Below are 15,679 nucleotides of genomic sequence, written 5' to 3'. Positions count from 1 at the left end.
TTGTTAGTTCAACCCCTAACTTTATCCTCTTGCTGTTTTTTCATCATAGCTTCTTAGCTATGATGAGAAAAAGCTTTGTCATAGCATATGGTCTGTTCCCGTTTGGCTGTCACACCATCCAAGGGAGAATTAAATTCACTGTGCTGTTTGCATGAACACCTTTGAGTATAAATGTTGGAATTGGGCATGTTTTTTTTTTTTTTTTGTAGTCCTATACTGGGACTAACTGCATGTGCTGTTTTCATCCTCTGACATGGGAGCTGGCTCAGAGCTAATCTGCCTGGCTGTGTGTTTCCTGGACGGGGTCAACAGTGGAGCTGGTTAACAGTTACCTTTTGTATTTTGTACCTTTCCTTCTTTCTGTATGTCTGCTTCTGTCTCCCAGTCAGCCTCAGCAGATGGCCCCTCACACTGAATCTGGTTCTCCTGGAGGTTTCTTCCTGTTCAAAGGAAGTTTTCATTTCCACTGTCGCTTCATGCATGCTCCTTGTGAGAGATTGCTGAAGAGTCAATGAGTCAATGCTATCAGCTGGTTTTCTTTATCAAAGCAACAGAATTACTTAATTAATATGAACAGCCCTAGAACTACAGGATAAAATGAGACATTACTTTTTGGTAGACAGTTTATCAGCACTAGATATTTTTACCTCGACATTTCTTCATGTTTCTTTCCTTACTAAAATGTATATTAGGTAATGTATCATGCCTTTTAGACATAAACCAATTTTTGGATAATGCAAAAGGCTTAGCTTAAGCTATACATATAAAACATGTAAAGAACAGAAGGAAAACATCTGAAATTGTACAACTGTGGAGTAAGCTATGAACCCAAAGGAACATGAAAAGAATCTTTACAATGCGCTTCATTCCATCTTACCAGTTCCTTTTTCTTTGAAAGCGAAGTATAAAAAAACACAGCCATGGTTAAATATTTTCTTATTGTGCCTCATTTACAAATGAGGCAATGTGGACCAAAGAATAACAGACTCAGATGAGACACCATGACAACAGTACATGGAAATTTACAAGCTCTTTGACCCACAACATGCTGTTGTGAGTCTTATATTTTATCTCTAGATTATTATTATTTTTTTTGGCTTTTGGTTTTAGAGAAAATACGTTGAATATTTTTCTTAAAATAATCTTGTTTTTTTTTCCAAATGATTCTTACATTGTGACTTATTTGGTTCTAATTTATTTGTTTAAAATTTCAATGCTGCATTGTCGAGGGACATCTACAGATTGTAGTTGTAAATTGTCATAATTTGGCTCACCTCCCAGGTGTGCATGGCCAATAATGATTAAAGGCTAGATTAAAAGGCTGTTTGTTTGTCTGCCTCTTGCATAATGAACGCTGGAAGAACAGTGGCCCAAAAAAGTATTCAGTCAGCCGAAAAATAAAAATCACTTTGTAGAATTTTTTATTTATTTATTTTTTTTTTATTAAAGTAAAAAATAAGTGACCTATAAACAAGCAAGACACCCGGCCCTTTCCGATCCAAAACTTCTCTTTTAAGACACTCTTCTTTCCTCCACTCGTTTCCTGGTTCTGAATCAGTTATCTGCGTTGTCCTGTCCACAGCCTCAAACGTTTAGACTCAATCAAGGCCACAACCAAAGAGCTCTCAAAGGACACCAGGAATAAAACTATAGACCTGCAACAGACTGGAATGAGTGAATCTATAGTAGGAAGCAGGTTGGCGTGACAGTTGATAATCTCCCTCGATCTGGGGGCTACATTCAAGATATCATCCCATGGGGACAAAATGATCATGAGAATGGTGAGCAAAGATCCCAGAACTACATGAAGGGAACTGAATGACTGGAAGAGAACTTGAAACAACATAGCAAAAGGCTACCATCAGATTACATTACAACACATTACATCCAGAAGGACTCAGATCCTGCTGTTGCAGAGAGCAGATGGAATACCCAGAAGAGGATTAGGAGAACATCAGGTTGTCAGATGAAACCACTATAAAACTTTTTGGCACAAAATCACTCGTGGTATTTGGAGAGAGAAGAATGCGAAGAGAAGAGTTGCATTTCTAGAACACCATACCTACTTTTAAGCATGAGGTGGAAACATCATACTTTAGCTGCACTTTACCTGCATTTTTTGTCCTATATTTCCTAACAGGAAAAGTTAACTGTTTTAAGAAGGAAAGCATTTTTTGTTTTACTATAACCCGGGAACTAAAAAAAACCTTATTTGCAATAATATAATACAAGATTACTCCCTTCATTTAACTAATTAATTGAATATTTTACCCTCAAGTCTGTTCTGAACAACCAGACCACTTTATGTGACTACCTGTTCTGTACAGCAGCTCAAACAAGCCACAAGAGGAAATGTTAAAAAAGACTTTCAAATTTCTTCTGTGTAAAACTTTTTGTCTGTACATGGACCTGGCTGTCACGATGCCTCTGTGTGATCGGTTTCTTCAAGGTCGGTGTAACTCACAGCATCACAGGTTATCCATTAATTCCAAGCTGGACACACTCCCATTTCAAACAAGGAGGGAGGTTTAACCAGTAAATCACGCCTGCCAGTTGTTTCCACTCCCTGTTTGCAATCTGATTTCTCCATAAAAAAGAATCCGATAAAATTTGTTGGTCCTGACTCAAAAGTAACACACCGATGAGGAAGGCAGATAGAGGACAGGAGAGGAGCACCAAGCATCACTCTGACAAGACCGCTCGAGACTGCACACAGGAGCAAAGGAAAACTACCTGGATGACTGAATAGGACCTCACTTAATACAACTGTGACTGTTTTTAGCTCTTTTAAATCATCAAAGGATGGGGGAATCAAAGGAATCTGGTGCAGAGGAGAGACCCAAATGGGACAACAAGGTCCAGTACATGCTGACAAGCATTGGCTTTGCAGTTGGACTTGGAAATGTGTGGCGTTTTCCCTACCTGTGCCAAATCTATGGAGGGGGTGAGGATGCTATATTTCAGTTCCTTTTATCTAAATCCCAACTGAATTATGACATCAGGGAGATGTTCTGCTCAATACTTCCAGCTTCTGTATTCACTTCCTCATTTCTCCCAATGAGATATGTTAAAACAGAAAGGCAAAGAGTCCAAAAGAACAGGTTAAGTTATGTAAACAGACATTTCAAATATGCCCAGGCTCTATCAACTTTACATATTGACTTTGAGATTCAGATTCCCACAGAAAAGATTATGCTCCCAGCTGGGTCTTTGTGTTACTGCTTTAAAATGATAAGATGGTCACATATTCCGTATCGTTCGTTTCTTGGTAACAAATTCAGGAAAAAATGAATATATTCCTCATCTCTTAAAGGTCATTTTTGTTGCATATTTAATGAACCTCTTATTAATATACAACCAAAATGTAAAACAACATATAATGCTGTAATGCAGCTAATGACTGGAAGTCATTGATACTTAATGTATAACGTATTGTAAAACAATAAACCCTCCTTATCCTATAGCCTCTGTTTCTATGGTGTTATCAGGTGCATTCATCATTCCTTACCTGATTGCTCTGGCTTTTGAGGGCCTCCCACTGCTCTACCTGGAGCTGGCGATTGGACAGAGGCTCCGAATGAGCAGCGTGGGAGTCTGGAGATCCATTTCTCCACTGCTGGGTGGAGTCGGTGGGTGAAAACAAAAATGTTCATTCTTTTCAATTTTCTTTTCTTAAAAAGTTGGCCTTTATTCTTTAGGTTTTTTTAAGGGTTACCAATGTGAATTCAATTTTAGCCCAATGTGTATAAAATTATCACAATCTAGAATTTATTTATCTACCAGCTTTATTGATTAGTAACTAAAACATCTTAAGTATACCTTAAGTCTAAGATTGTGTCTCAGCCATGGTTTGGGCATTATGTTATGTATGACTTTTGGTTTATGTAAAGAGTAACTAAGCCCTAAGTTAAATTTTTTTTTTTGCTGGGAAACTCGATAAATATGACCTTAAGGGTTCTATCATTATTTTTAGGGTTTGACATTAACTTTTTAGCTCGCTGTCCACTGTGGCTAGTGGTTTTCCACAATTACTAGCCAAGCAGCTTTTTTAATAGCCACAATTTTAGTGTTAGAAAATTATGTTTAATGGGATGAAAACTAACTATGGCATGCTAAGATTTGATTTACTTAAACTTCAATTTACTACTTTTTAAAATGACCTTTGTACGCGCTCACCAAACTGCATAAAATGTTTAACAATCCCATTCAATATCAAATATTAAGCTCCGACAAGGTTTTCCGTAAAGCCCCTTTTATATGAAGTTATGCGGTGTACAAAGTAATAAAATGTGTTGTTTTTATTGGGTGTTAAAATTGTTGCAGAGAAGAAGAAAATTGATTTCAAAGATAAAAACCATTTTATATTTAATCCAGCCGAAAGAGAAATACCAATATTCAATAATATTTTACCTGAATCAAAACTACATAAATTAATCTAATGTTATCAAATTGAACTGAAAAAACAACAGAGACTCAAAGTAGATGAGGATGTGATTGAATTAAATGCAGCGGGAACTATATTATCCAAATATTTTACGTTGAATAATTTATGTTGGGTTGGTGGAAGCTTTGCACATGTGTAACTAATTTTCAGTTAAGACAACCGGGGGGAGAACCACTTCTCTCTGCCTGCCGGCATTGGCTGCAGAGCTGCAATTGACTTACTCCCTGCATCTTCACTAAAGATGATTGTTAAACTCTGAGCAAAAGGGATTTGGAAAGTCAGTAAATAAAGGGATAAAGTTGTTAAAATGGCAACAGTGTTTTCTGTCTTGCCTTTCTTCTTTCTATCCTCAGGTTTTTATTTGCCTGCTCTGCAGGCTACAGGTTTGAATGTGCTTTACAACTTTGTTCTCCTTATAGGGACTGCATTTCTGAAGTGACCAATGAGCAAAAACTGTGCTCAGGCTCATGGGAGATACAGTGTTGCAGAGTCACATTTAGATTTGCTTATTATTTCATATGATGTTGGACAAAACTACGATTTAAAAAGTACATAGAATCCAACCTGCCAAAGAGGCTAGTAAGAGTCGCTGCGCTATCCCCACAGCTCACATTTACCTGCTTTTGGTGGGTGAATACCAAGCTCTGTTTTATATTACAGATTTTGGTGGTTAAATGTTACCTCTGTTAATTTTGCAAAATCTGGTCAAAAAACATCTTAGTGCTGCTCCTATATTGGTTTGAACATGGCTACTGCAGATGACTCTACCTATTGGTAAAAAGCAACATGTATTTGTACATGTCTATGTTACAGCCGAGCTTACAGGTATAACACTGCGTTTGATTTATTAAGAACTGTGAAAGGGTTTGGAAGCTGTGGACGCTCCATTGCTCGTAAATGGCCAAGAATTGTCTTAAAATTTTATTTTGAAGTGTTTTTTTTTCTTCTTAATTCATAATATAATTGCTATTTGGAAACTAAGGGTTTCCTTAGGAGATACCTTACAAAGACTATGACTCTTCTATAAGGTATTCTGACATCGAAACACCAATGGAACGCACCATAAACATGCCACAGAGGCGAGTCATTAATCAATAGCCTTTCCAGATTAGTAGTTTATTACCTATTTGTCAGCATAGTTGTCGAGCCTATTTTAGTTTCCTTTGTCAGAAACTATTTAGGGGCTGAGTTACGCTTTTTCTTTGAGGATTAGTTACAGTTTAACCTTTAATGCATTGCAAGGAAAGCTTTGAATGTATTGAAGTACCTCGTAGTGAAATGCTTACTGCTGACCCAAATCCTAGTTTTAAAGTCACATCCTATATAATTTTTTTTTGTTTTATGAAAAGGGCACTATCGGTAGATGGTACTGTTGGGCATCAGGTCTTTAACTGAGATAGTTAAATTTAATGTTGTTAAGATCCTGTAGAAATGCTGTATTTCAACATTGGTGTTGCAGATATTTTTTCACATTAGGACCAAAAAAAAAAAGAAAAATATTTTTTTTTTTCTTGTTATATGACAACTGATAATCTTTCTCTTGGGTTAGGCATATCATCCATGATTGTATCATTCCTGGTATCCCTGTACTACAACACCATCGTGGCCTGGGTGCTCTGGTACTTCTTTCACTCTTTTCAAGAGCCGCTGCCATGGAGCCAGTGCCCTCTGAATGAAAACAAGACAGGTGAGGAGAAAAACGTTTACCTTTGAATCATGCTAGTTGGTGCTTTCAATATATTTATGATGCACTTGAAACGTGAAAGCACCATATATATATATACATATATTATCTAAGAGCGTCAGAAAATCTGCTTTGAAATGATAACACCAACTCCAAAGCAAAGCCAAGAGCTACCAATAAACAGACAAGTTAATCATCAATCTTTGAGTGGGAATTATTCAATGGATTTATTACACACTGGCATGAAAACTACTTTAACTACTTTATGACCCCTCCCCACATTTATTGATTTAACTGTGTTGTGTTCAACAGAACAATTAAACATTATCAATCTCACAATTAAGGCAGATAATGCTATCCGGTAAGAGAATCATATGTATCTATTTTCTGATGGGTTTCTGTTTCCCTGTAGGCTATAACATTGAGTGTGAGAAGAGCACAGCAGTGAATTACTTCTGGTACCGTGAGACCCTGAACATCACTCCTGACGTCGGGATCAGCGGCTCCCTGCAGTGGTGGAATGTTGTCTGCTTGGTCAGTGCCTGGTCTGTGGTCTACATCTGCTTCATCAAAGGCATTGATTCCATAGGAAAGGTCAGCACACATTTTCCTATAAACTTAAAAAAAAATGCTGTTTGTTATTGATAAAAACTCATGATTATAAACCATTTATCACCTGAGTGATGCATGCTGGGTTAATGATGTGATTACAGCTGGCCTGGAACTTACAGAGTAAACACAGGAAAGGATAACATTAACCAAGTTTGGTGGTTCTACATAAAATATACATTTAATTGGTTGTGCAGTGGATCTATATTTTTAATTACATAGCCTGCTTGCAGAGAAAAACTGTGCCTCATAAAAATGCATGCAAAAAAAAGATATTAGATGGGGAAAATTTTAACTGTTTTTGACTCTATAAAGCTTCCTGGATGGGAAGCGAAATGTCTTCAAACTTGGAAACAAACTCAAGTGTTTTTTTTTTTAAAGAAAAATCTATCTTACAATAAAATAAACACAATTTAATCTGACTTCTAGTGACTAAGAATCAATATGGTTTGATTTGAGCGCTTAATCACTCATAATGCATAAATCCAAACTCTGGCGAAATGAGAAGGTATTTAAAATACTAGTAACACTATTGAATATTCATTTTTTATAATTCATAAAAAACTGCAAACTTAAAGTGACGCTCCATTTATGGGTACAAAAAGGAATTAAGTCTTAGCCTTTGAGTATTTATTTTTAAACGTCTTTAAAAATGTAATTAAAAAAGGATTACTGCGAAATAGCATTTAACAAAGTATAAAAACGTTATATAAAAGCAGTTGGATAACATTAAAAAAAGTTTGTTTTCCTATTTCTTTTTTTAACCATGGTAGTCACACTGCAAGAAATTCATACCAGCCCATGCCTACTAATAACTATCAACTAATTCTAAATTAAAAGGAACCAGAATATCTTACTCTTATTGTTTATTTTGAACGTTTTCAGGCTGTTTATTTTACAGCTACATTCCCCTACTTGGTCCTGACCATATTCCTGATCCGTGCTCTCACTCTGCCTGGAGCTACTGACGGCCTGGTGTATCTCTTCACTCCTGATGTGAGTTTGCCTCTGATTTTAAATATCCTCTGACAAAAAAGGCAAAAAACAGTGATTAATATGTAGATTTTCTTACTGCAGTGGGAAATACTGAAGAACCCCAAGGTTTGGTTAGACGCTGCGACCCAGATCTTCTTCTCTCTTTCTATAGCATTTGGCGGTCTCATAGCATTCTCCAGCTATAACCCAGAGAAGTGAGGCGTGGAACACACCATCTAATCGGGGTGATTTTCTCAAAACACTGTCTTATTTCTTCTTCTTGTGTTTCAGAAATAACTGTGAAAGAGATGCCCTTGTTGTTGGAATAACAAATAGTGCAACATCAATTTATGGATCAATTCCCATTTTTGCCATACTGGGATTTAAAGCCAAAACTGCTTTCAACAATTGTCTAGAAGAGTATGTTACTATGGATATCTGTGTTGTAATGAAGTCTGGTCCAGTAAAGCTTGAAGAAATGATTTTCCCTGATCTCTTTTTTGCAGTAACATCTTGACTCTGACCAACTACTTTAATATCGCAGACCAAAACATGACTGTGGAAAACTACGATCAGTGGTTCGATCATTTTAATACGACCTATCCAGGAGAGGTGTCTGCTTTGTCTCTAAGGGACTGTGATCTAAAGAACTTTCTTGACCAGGTACTCAGATTTTCAACATTCATACTACATCACACTATGTACTGTCTTCCTTTTTGTTGCCCTCCTTTTTCTTGTGTGGGCATAAAGATATTATTTAAACAGGATTTAAAAATGTTGGGGTTTTTTTGTGTCTAACTTTATTCTTTGTCCTTCAGAGTGCTTCTGGAACGGGCCTGGCCTTTATCGTATTCACAGAGGCTGTCTTGGAGATGCCTGGGTCTCAGGTCTGGGCCATATTGTTCTTTATCATGCTCTTCACCTTGGGTCTTTCCTCCATGTTTGGCAATATTGAGGGAATCCTGACACCCATGCGAGAGCTCAAACTGGTCCCAAAGTGGGTCCCCCACGAAGTTTTGACAGGTACATGTAATTCTTCTTAAAGCAGCTCAACTTCATTGCGGAATTAAAATGTCTCTTTACTGTAAATGAGCAATTTCCTTGCTGCTTTAGGCGCCGTGTGTCTTGTATCAGTCTTGATTGGCCTCATCTTCACCCTGGGTTCTGGTAACTACTGGGTGGAGATATTCAACAGCTATGTGGGCTCTATACCTTTTCTTGTCATCGCATTTTTTGAGATTGTGGGAGTTATTTATATTCATGGAATGAAAAGGTAAGGATTTCCCTTTGTTCCAGATAAAACCTTCAAAGTCTTGTAAAACTACACAAATTAAAACATGTTTTTATTGTTACAGTAGTAGCCGTTCAAAATTTCCCCACTTTCCTTAATGGGCCCTTCGATGGTCCTTGGCTTGTCCCCTACAATTCCTATTTAAACACCAATATTTGTACTGAAATATTTCTTCTATCATGATTTTTGGACATTAAGATCTAAAGAGAAGACCCATCTCCTGGTCAGAACCTGTAATTTAGTGAAAGAGTGCAGTCAGAGTAAAAAAATATGCACGCCCAGGAGGAGGGCGTCACTCCAGTGGCTGGAAGTAGGAGGGGATTCTGCTGGGAGTTGCAGGGAAGTAGGCTGCCATTCAGCTGGTGTTTGACTGGGAAGGGCCATTTTGAGTGGCTGCTGCTGTACAACAGTGTTTTCCTTGTACAGTACAAATCATACCAATGGTAGGGCAGTTAAATGCCTTTTAAATGATGCATAAGCAAGGAAAATCCCTTTCTGGGTTGAGCTAAATCCACTGCCCAAATGTGTGCTGAGCTCATGACTCTTATACCCCTTTCTGTGGCCGAAAAACCCATTTAAACCTGGGAACAATCGGCTTTTAGAGTCAGTGGAAACAGCTGAAGTGTGTATCCCGGGTCAAACGACCTGGCAAGCGACACGCGTTAAAATCACCTTGGCTATGATCGGCATGCTGTGGGACCACCAGACCCGGATTGACCCGTTGAATTACGTGATGACTTTGAGCAAAATGTACGAAAGTCGCAAACATCTTGCCGGTCGAGTATTAAATAAAGTCCAAACAACTCTGCTTGTATTTGAGAAACATAGCACAACACTAGAGAGACAGAGATATTTGTGAGCTCCTTATGATCCGCGGAGAAGATTCGTCGCCAGGTATCAGGCATCTTTCAAGTACGCTCTGGCTCTCTTCCATGTTGCTCGCCATTATTTACTTCACAGATTTCCATCACACTGTCGACGCTCACCCAGGGGTTAGACATGGTTTTTCGGTCAAATATGAAAAGAGCCAAAAGCCAGTTGTTAGCGGGTCAGTCGGTTTTGAAACACCCAAGTTTTAAGTGTGAAAGGGGCTTTGGTTAGTGTTGCTTTTTGGATCGGATGATTAAAGTGTAAAGTGACAAGGCCATTGGTATGTAGGAGAACATTGAACGCTGCTGTGCTTGACATCCCATTGTGGATTGAAATTTCTCACAAGTCAGCCCATGTGGCTGTGTTCTGTCCCACTGGCATGAAAATCAACACCCAAGCTAACATCACAAGTGTTTAATAAAGCTGAGGTTAGCAGGGAATTCTCCTTGTATGTCTTAATAATCCATGCTTTGTTTGAGACAAGTAATGACATCTTAGAGGCAAGAGTTTTTCCAATAGTCTCGGTTGACATAAAATACTTTGATGCTCCACCCACAAATGAATTATCCATGGGCAGTATAATTTAAATGAAAACAAAGAGGTTTTCTGATGGTATAAGAATATAAAAATAATCTGTACTTTTCATATTATTCAATTTGTTCTGACAGGTTTAGCGAAGACATTGAGTTCATGACTGGGAGGAAGCCCAACATCTACTGGAAGGCATGCTGGATGGTTATTAGTCCAATAATGCTCCTGGTGGTTTTTGTTTCTTATGTGGTTATCCAGGCGCAAACATACCCAACATATCCTGCATGGAATCCAGACTATGTAAGCAAGTCTTTGTAATCTTTCAAAACTCATCTTTTGTTTTTCATTGTTTTTATAGTTTTATGGCCAAAGAGCATGGCTAGCTTAAATACATTTAATTACTTTAATATGGTGTAAAAAAAAAAAAAAAAAAAAAGTATGACAAGGCAAGACACTTTTAATATAATTTTTGCAGGGATATGAGGGCACTTCTGAAATAAACCAAAATAAACTAAATAAATTACACTGATTTAGACTCGCTGTACAACAGTGATGTTTATTTAAGATATTAAAGCAGTTTTGTTCTGTTTATATTCATTTTCGCTTACCTTAAAAAAATTAAATAAAATCTAAGAAAATTAAAATATAAGAAAAAACAAAATAAAAGATCAGCTTTTAATGTATATATAGTACATGGCCTACCATGTACTATATATGATTACGATATTAGGTCGGGCTTGTTCGATCCAATACGATCAGCTTATAGTGGTTATGAGATGTGAATTTGCTTTATTGGCAGCCTTCCGCTCCACTTCATTGTCGGTTAGGATGTCTCATCTTCCCTTCACAAATGCCATAGGTAGAGTGGGGCTGAGGTTAGGCCACTTTGCTGGACAAATCAAGCATAGTTCCAAAATTACTGGCACAACTTCGCCAACTCCCAGTATGAATGAAGATGATCAATGAACCGGTGAGGAAAAACCTTGCTAAATCAAGCAAAGTGACTTTTTTGTGTCCTGTTTTGCCAATGCAAGTCTGGAAATGGATGTCCCAGAGCTAGATGACATTCCAACAGCTTTGCTTTTACAAGCAGACCATTATGACTGTTGTCATAAGGTTGTGCTTGGTATTGATTTGTATACGAGTAAAATTATATACTATGGAGACATAGACAAAAAGATTGATAAGACTCGAGGTGAGCCCCAGATAACAAAAATGCACCCCAGATCACTGGGACACAAGGAGAGCAGACATAGGGATGGCCACACCTACCAGTCAAGGGCAGAAAAGAGCATCTGGAGTCCAACCCATGGGGGACAAAACCCAAAGTGACCCAGTCCCTGAGCAGCTCGACCACAGGGGCCAAAGTGCTGAGGTCCCACAAGGCTGTGGCAGCAAGCCCATTGGCTGAGCCATTGGCCGGTCACGCACAAGGTGGACCAAGATGAGAGCCCAAGGGTGCAAGGTCCGGGGGCGCACCATCCCCTAGTGCGGATTCCACAGGGCCAGAACTCCCCAGCCCTGCCCAGCAGGCAGCTGATACAGCACACACTGTGGTACCCAACCCCGCACCTAGAAAATCATCAGCATGTCAGCAGACACAGGCACCTGTTACTGCCGGGGGGGCATAATAAGGAGCAGGGGGCAGGCACTGCTCATACTTGGGGCAGGGGATACAAACATCAAACTGATAAGTAGACAAGGAAAACTTCACATGTATCCAGTCACATTAACACAACCCCACCCTTACACCCATAGGGACACATACAAGCACTCATACAACGGACATGCACACAGGAGACGCTAAACATATTCTTACACCCCTCAAATAAACACTATCCTCCCAGGTCTGGGGGCCAATCCCTCTAGGGCAGTGGTCTCCAACCCTGGTCCTCAAGATCTACTGTCCTACAGATTTTAGATGCATCCCTGCTTCAACACAGCTGAATCAAATGATTGATTACCTTTTTTAAGCCATTCATTTGATTCAGCTGGGTTGAGGAAGGGATGCATCTAAAATCTGTAGGACAGTAGATCTTGAGGACCAGGGTTGGAGACCACTGCTCTAGGGGAAACAGGCCTAAAGACCCAAGAGGAGATACCTTGATCCCCTAGTGTGGAAAGGGGCCAGAGCAGGGAACCTAGCCACAAGAGTCCATCCTGCTCCCAGCCAGTCACAGCCATTCTAGGTCCCTACATCCATATGGCCCCCTAGGCAAGTGTTATGAGGTGTAAAAGATGTCAAATTTGCTTTGATTGCAGCCTTCAGCTCCAATGCATTGTTGGTTAGGGTGTCTCTCATCTTCCCTTCACAATATGCCTGTAGGTAGAATAGCACTGAGGTTAGGCCTGTTTGCTGGACAATCAAGCACAGTTCCAAAATTGCTGGCAGAACTTCAGGTTCTGCTTCACTTGAAGTGCAGAAACACACTGAGAGTCTGAAATGGGGTTGGTTTCAAATATTGTTCAGAAATTTGTCTACAGTAGATCCATCAGTGTGCTCTTCCCCTTTGCCAAGATCCTCACAGGTGTGGCATATCAGGATGGTGATTAGACATTATGATTAATGCACAGGCATGCCTCAGACTGGCCACAATAAACAGCCTCTGCATGGTTCTAGCATAGTAGAATGAAAAATTTGGCTGTGGATTCCGGCACCACCGGCTTCGTGCATTGCTATGTCAGGGCCTTCAAGCAAGCAGCTCTAATGCCTCCCTCTTAAAAAAAAAAATCTATCCATGGTATAATTACCAGTATCTGTCTGCTTGCTGTCCATGCCTCAATAAGGCTAGCATGTAATAGACAACTCTTGAAATGTTTTAAATTTGTCTGGGGGTGGGGTTTGGCTTTCACATAAAGTTTGATCGATAGGCCTAAAATAATTCAGCTTAAAGTGGAAATTAAAAGGTTAACCAAAGTAACTTAATTCACGAGATTACTATTACCAATAATTATATTATAAACGTGAAAAATGTAAAAGAAAAAATGTAGCAATGTTTTATAAGTTTTTTGGCAAGAGTGCGGCCATGTTGCAGTACGCCAAGCGGTGACATCACAGGGTTGGTCGACCCTTCAGCTATCAGTTCAATACATTGGAAATACCAGCAATACCTCACAACCATAAAGAACTCATCATTTGAGTTTCCTTTCAGCTTCGTCCTCCATCATACCCCATTTCTTATTTGTGAAGTATAGCTGGTATTCGCCATGTATTCAACTGGTAGCTGAATCAACCCTGTGATGTCACTGCTTGGAGTACCACAATATGGCCGCACCCTTAAGAAAAAATTATAAAACAATGCTCAATTTTTTTTTCTTTTACTTATATATTGTTCACGTTTGTAACATAATTATTGATAAGAGTATGACACAATCTAATGAACTCAGTTAATTTATAGGCTAAACACAAGCATTTTTATAGAAGACTGATATGCTGCAATATTAAAAAAAAAAAAAAAAAACTAAAATGCAAGAAGAAACAAGAACAGGTAGTTTGAAACCTTTAATCAAACATGTTTCTTTAAAAAAAAAAGTGTAATTTATGCTGAGCTCTTTTTGCACTCTCTTCTGAGAATAGAATGTTGATTCCAGTGTAATTTGTTGGTTTCCAATCGTTTAACCTTGTTTTTAGAACAAAGCAATTCCTGCTTTCTGCAAGCTTGACACAATAAAATATTGTTTAAGACCAAAAACATGACTGTTTATCATATTTACATTGCACTGTAATCCCTCCCAAAATATTACATTTGAAGAAAGTATCGTATATTCTAGCTTCGGGTTGCTTATTTTGACAGCCGACTCACAGCATCTTGTCTTCATCTTATTTAAATATTTATTTCATGATTTTCAACTTATTTTTTTTTACCTTAGGAATCATTTCCTGAAACCGAGATGAAGCCTTATCCAGATTGGGTGTTCGCCATAATCGTCATCCTCATCGTTGCTCCACTCGTATCCATCCCTCTGGTGGCCGTCTATAACCTGATCCGCCGTGGATTAAAAAAGTCTTCAGACAAAGGTTCCCTAAACCCATACAAAAATGAAGCCTTTGAGATCGAAACACATGAAGTGAAACCAAGGGACTAAAGGACTGACAGAATCCCAAAGCTACCCCCTCAACACCAAAAAGTGTTTTTTAATTTTTTAACGGAAGTCTTTTGATGACTGTTTGTACTATGATTGTAAAGATGCGTTTTGACACTTGATTTAACTCCAGCACATGAAAAACTTTATTCAACAGTAAAATCCATATTACTTTGTGTGTTCATGTAACGTCATGTTCTGAAACAAGGCGATTTACATAATTCTTGTATTTGTAAACCATTTATTTTCATTTCCAATATCAAATTTTGTGACAGAATAGGATTTGGATAGAACAGTAAACAAAACAAAACAAACAAAAAAAAAACCTGTTGTATGTAACTCATTCAGCAAGCCTGCTTCCTCCAGTGACATCATGTTTTATCTGGAAAACTACCATCACAATTAAATCAAAGTCCAGAAAAAAACAGCTATGCAATAAAAGTTGACTGCTGTGGTAGCTAGGGGATTAAATATTCATCTTTACAGGTTTACCTGTTGTTTTATGGGATGTGTTTATGACGAAGGCTTATCTCTTCCATGTTTAACACCAGATGACTAAGGACTATATTCCTCCCTTTGTATGTCGGGAAAACAAACGTGTCACTCTTTGCCGACAGGCCAGTAAGATATTGGTTGCGTGAGATCTCCTCTCGGTTAAAATCACAATGAAGGGAGGTTCATCGCAATTTTTCACTTTGATGACATTTATAGTAAAGGCTGTCTCTGCTATATTACATAAAAACAACTGGGAAAGCCGTAAACATTCCTAGAAATTCAAGTTTTCATCTAAAAAAAGGTTGGAGTGGTGGATGGTTTACATCTGGATGGCCAAGAAGTCCGAGGGTGTTCGAGGGTTTGAAGCCTGACGCACCCTGGCCAGCCTCAGATCCCCCAGCTGTCGCTCCAGCCTGCGCTTCCCTGTCAGGAGGAAAGCGGAGGATGAAGACGCCTTGTTTGTTTGCTTATTTCTTTTACAATACAATTAAACAATCAATTTTTTCGGATAAAGATGTGGCAATAAAGGCTACACCGGTTTATATAGAAACTCATTTGGGTATTCTACCCTAGATTAACCCTGTCATATAGTTTACCTTTAAAGAAAAAAGGCTTCCTGTAATGACCTCCTTCATAAATCTTATCTTATGTCATACATAAGAAGGTAATAGTTAGTAGCATTATTATGCATTTACAG

General features: G+C 38.5%; 2 protein-coding genes across 5 annotated transcripts in view; one reads left to right on the top strand and one right to left on the bottom strand.

Annotated features, from left to right (window-relative positions):
• The first annotated feature begins 2,665 nt into the window (after positions 1-2,665).
• On the top strand, positions 2,666-14,575 carry LOC107092618 (sodium-dependent neutral amino acid transporter B(0)AT3-like). Its single transcript, XM_015387198.1, has 12 exons — positions 2,666-2,944; positions 3,489-3,629; positions 5,994-6,131; positions 6,541-6,722; positions 7,623-7,733; positions 7,815-7,927; positions 8,004-8,132; positions 8,219-8,375; positions 8,531-8,735; positions 8,826-8,985; positions 10,542-10,704; positions 14,275-14,575. The coding sequence occupies exons 1-12, from the start codon at positions 2,803-2,805 to the stop codon at positions 14,488-14,490; spliced, it is 1,857 nt and encodes a 618-aa protein (XP_015242684.1). The 5' UTR covers positions 2,666-2,802; the 3' UTR covers positions 14,491-14,575.
• A 164-nt stretch (positions 14,576-14,739) lies between these two features.
• Positions 14,740-15,679, bottom strand: part of tert (telomerase reverse transcriptase) — a 23,752-nt gene continuing 22,812 nt past the window's right edge. For 2 of the 4 annotated variants that reach the window (XM_015387194.1, XM_015387195.1), the window contains one exon: positions 14,740-15,405. In XM_015387194.1, the coding sequence (XP_015242680.1) occupies positions 15,302-15,405 (104 nt within the window). In that variant the 3' untranslated portion in view covers positions 14,740-15,301. The remainder of the gene's footprint in view (positions 15,406-15,679) is intronic. The other 2 variants (XM_015387193.1, XM_015387192.1) reach the window with 2 other exon arrangements.

Source organism: Cyprinodon variegatus, unplaced genomic scaffold (genome assembly GCF_000732505.1).
Source record: "Cyprinodon variegatus isolate N-32 unplaced genomic scaffold, C_variegatus-1.0 Scaffold387, whole genome shotgun sequence".
NCBI classification, from domain to species: domain Eukaryota; kingdom Metazoa; phylum Chordata; class Actinopteri; order Cyprinodontiformes; family Cyprinodontidae; genus Cyprinodon; species Cyprinodon variegatus.
This window is presented reverse-complemented; position numbering and strand designations above follow the sequence as displayed.

What these genes read in the sequence shown, in the direction of transcription:
- LOC107092618 (XM_015387198.1), top strand. Translation starts at nt 2,803, where the DNA reads ATGGGGGAATCAAAGGAATCTGGTGCAGAGGAGAGACCCAAATGGGAC. An exon ending in TCTGAATGAAAACAAGACAG is followed by an intron (nt 6,132 to 6,540) that starts GTGAGGAGAAAA and finishes GTTTCCCTGTAG; the next exon opens with GCTATAACATTGAGTGTGAG. An exon ending in CCCCCACGAAGTTTTGACAG is followed by an intron (nt 8,736 to 8,825) that starts GTACATGTAATT and finishes TTGCTGCTTTAG; the next exon opens with GCGCCGTGTGTCTTGTATCA.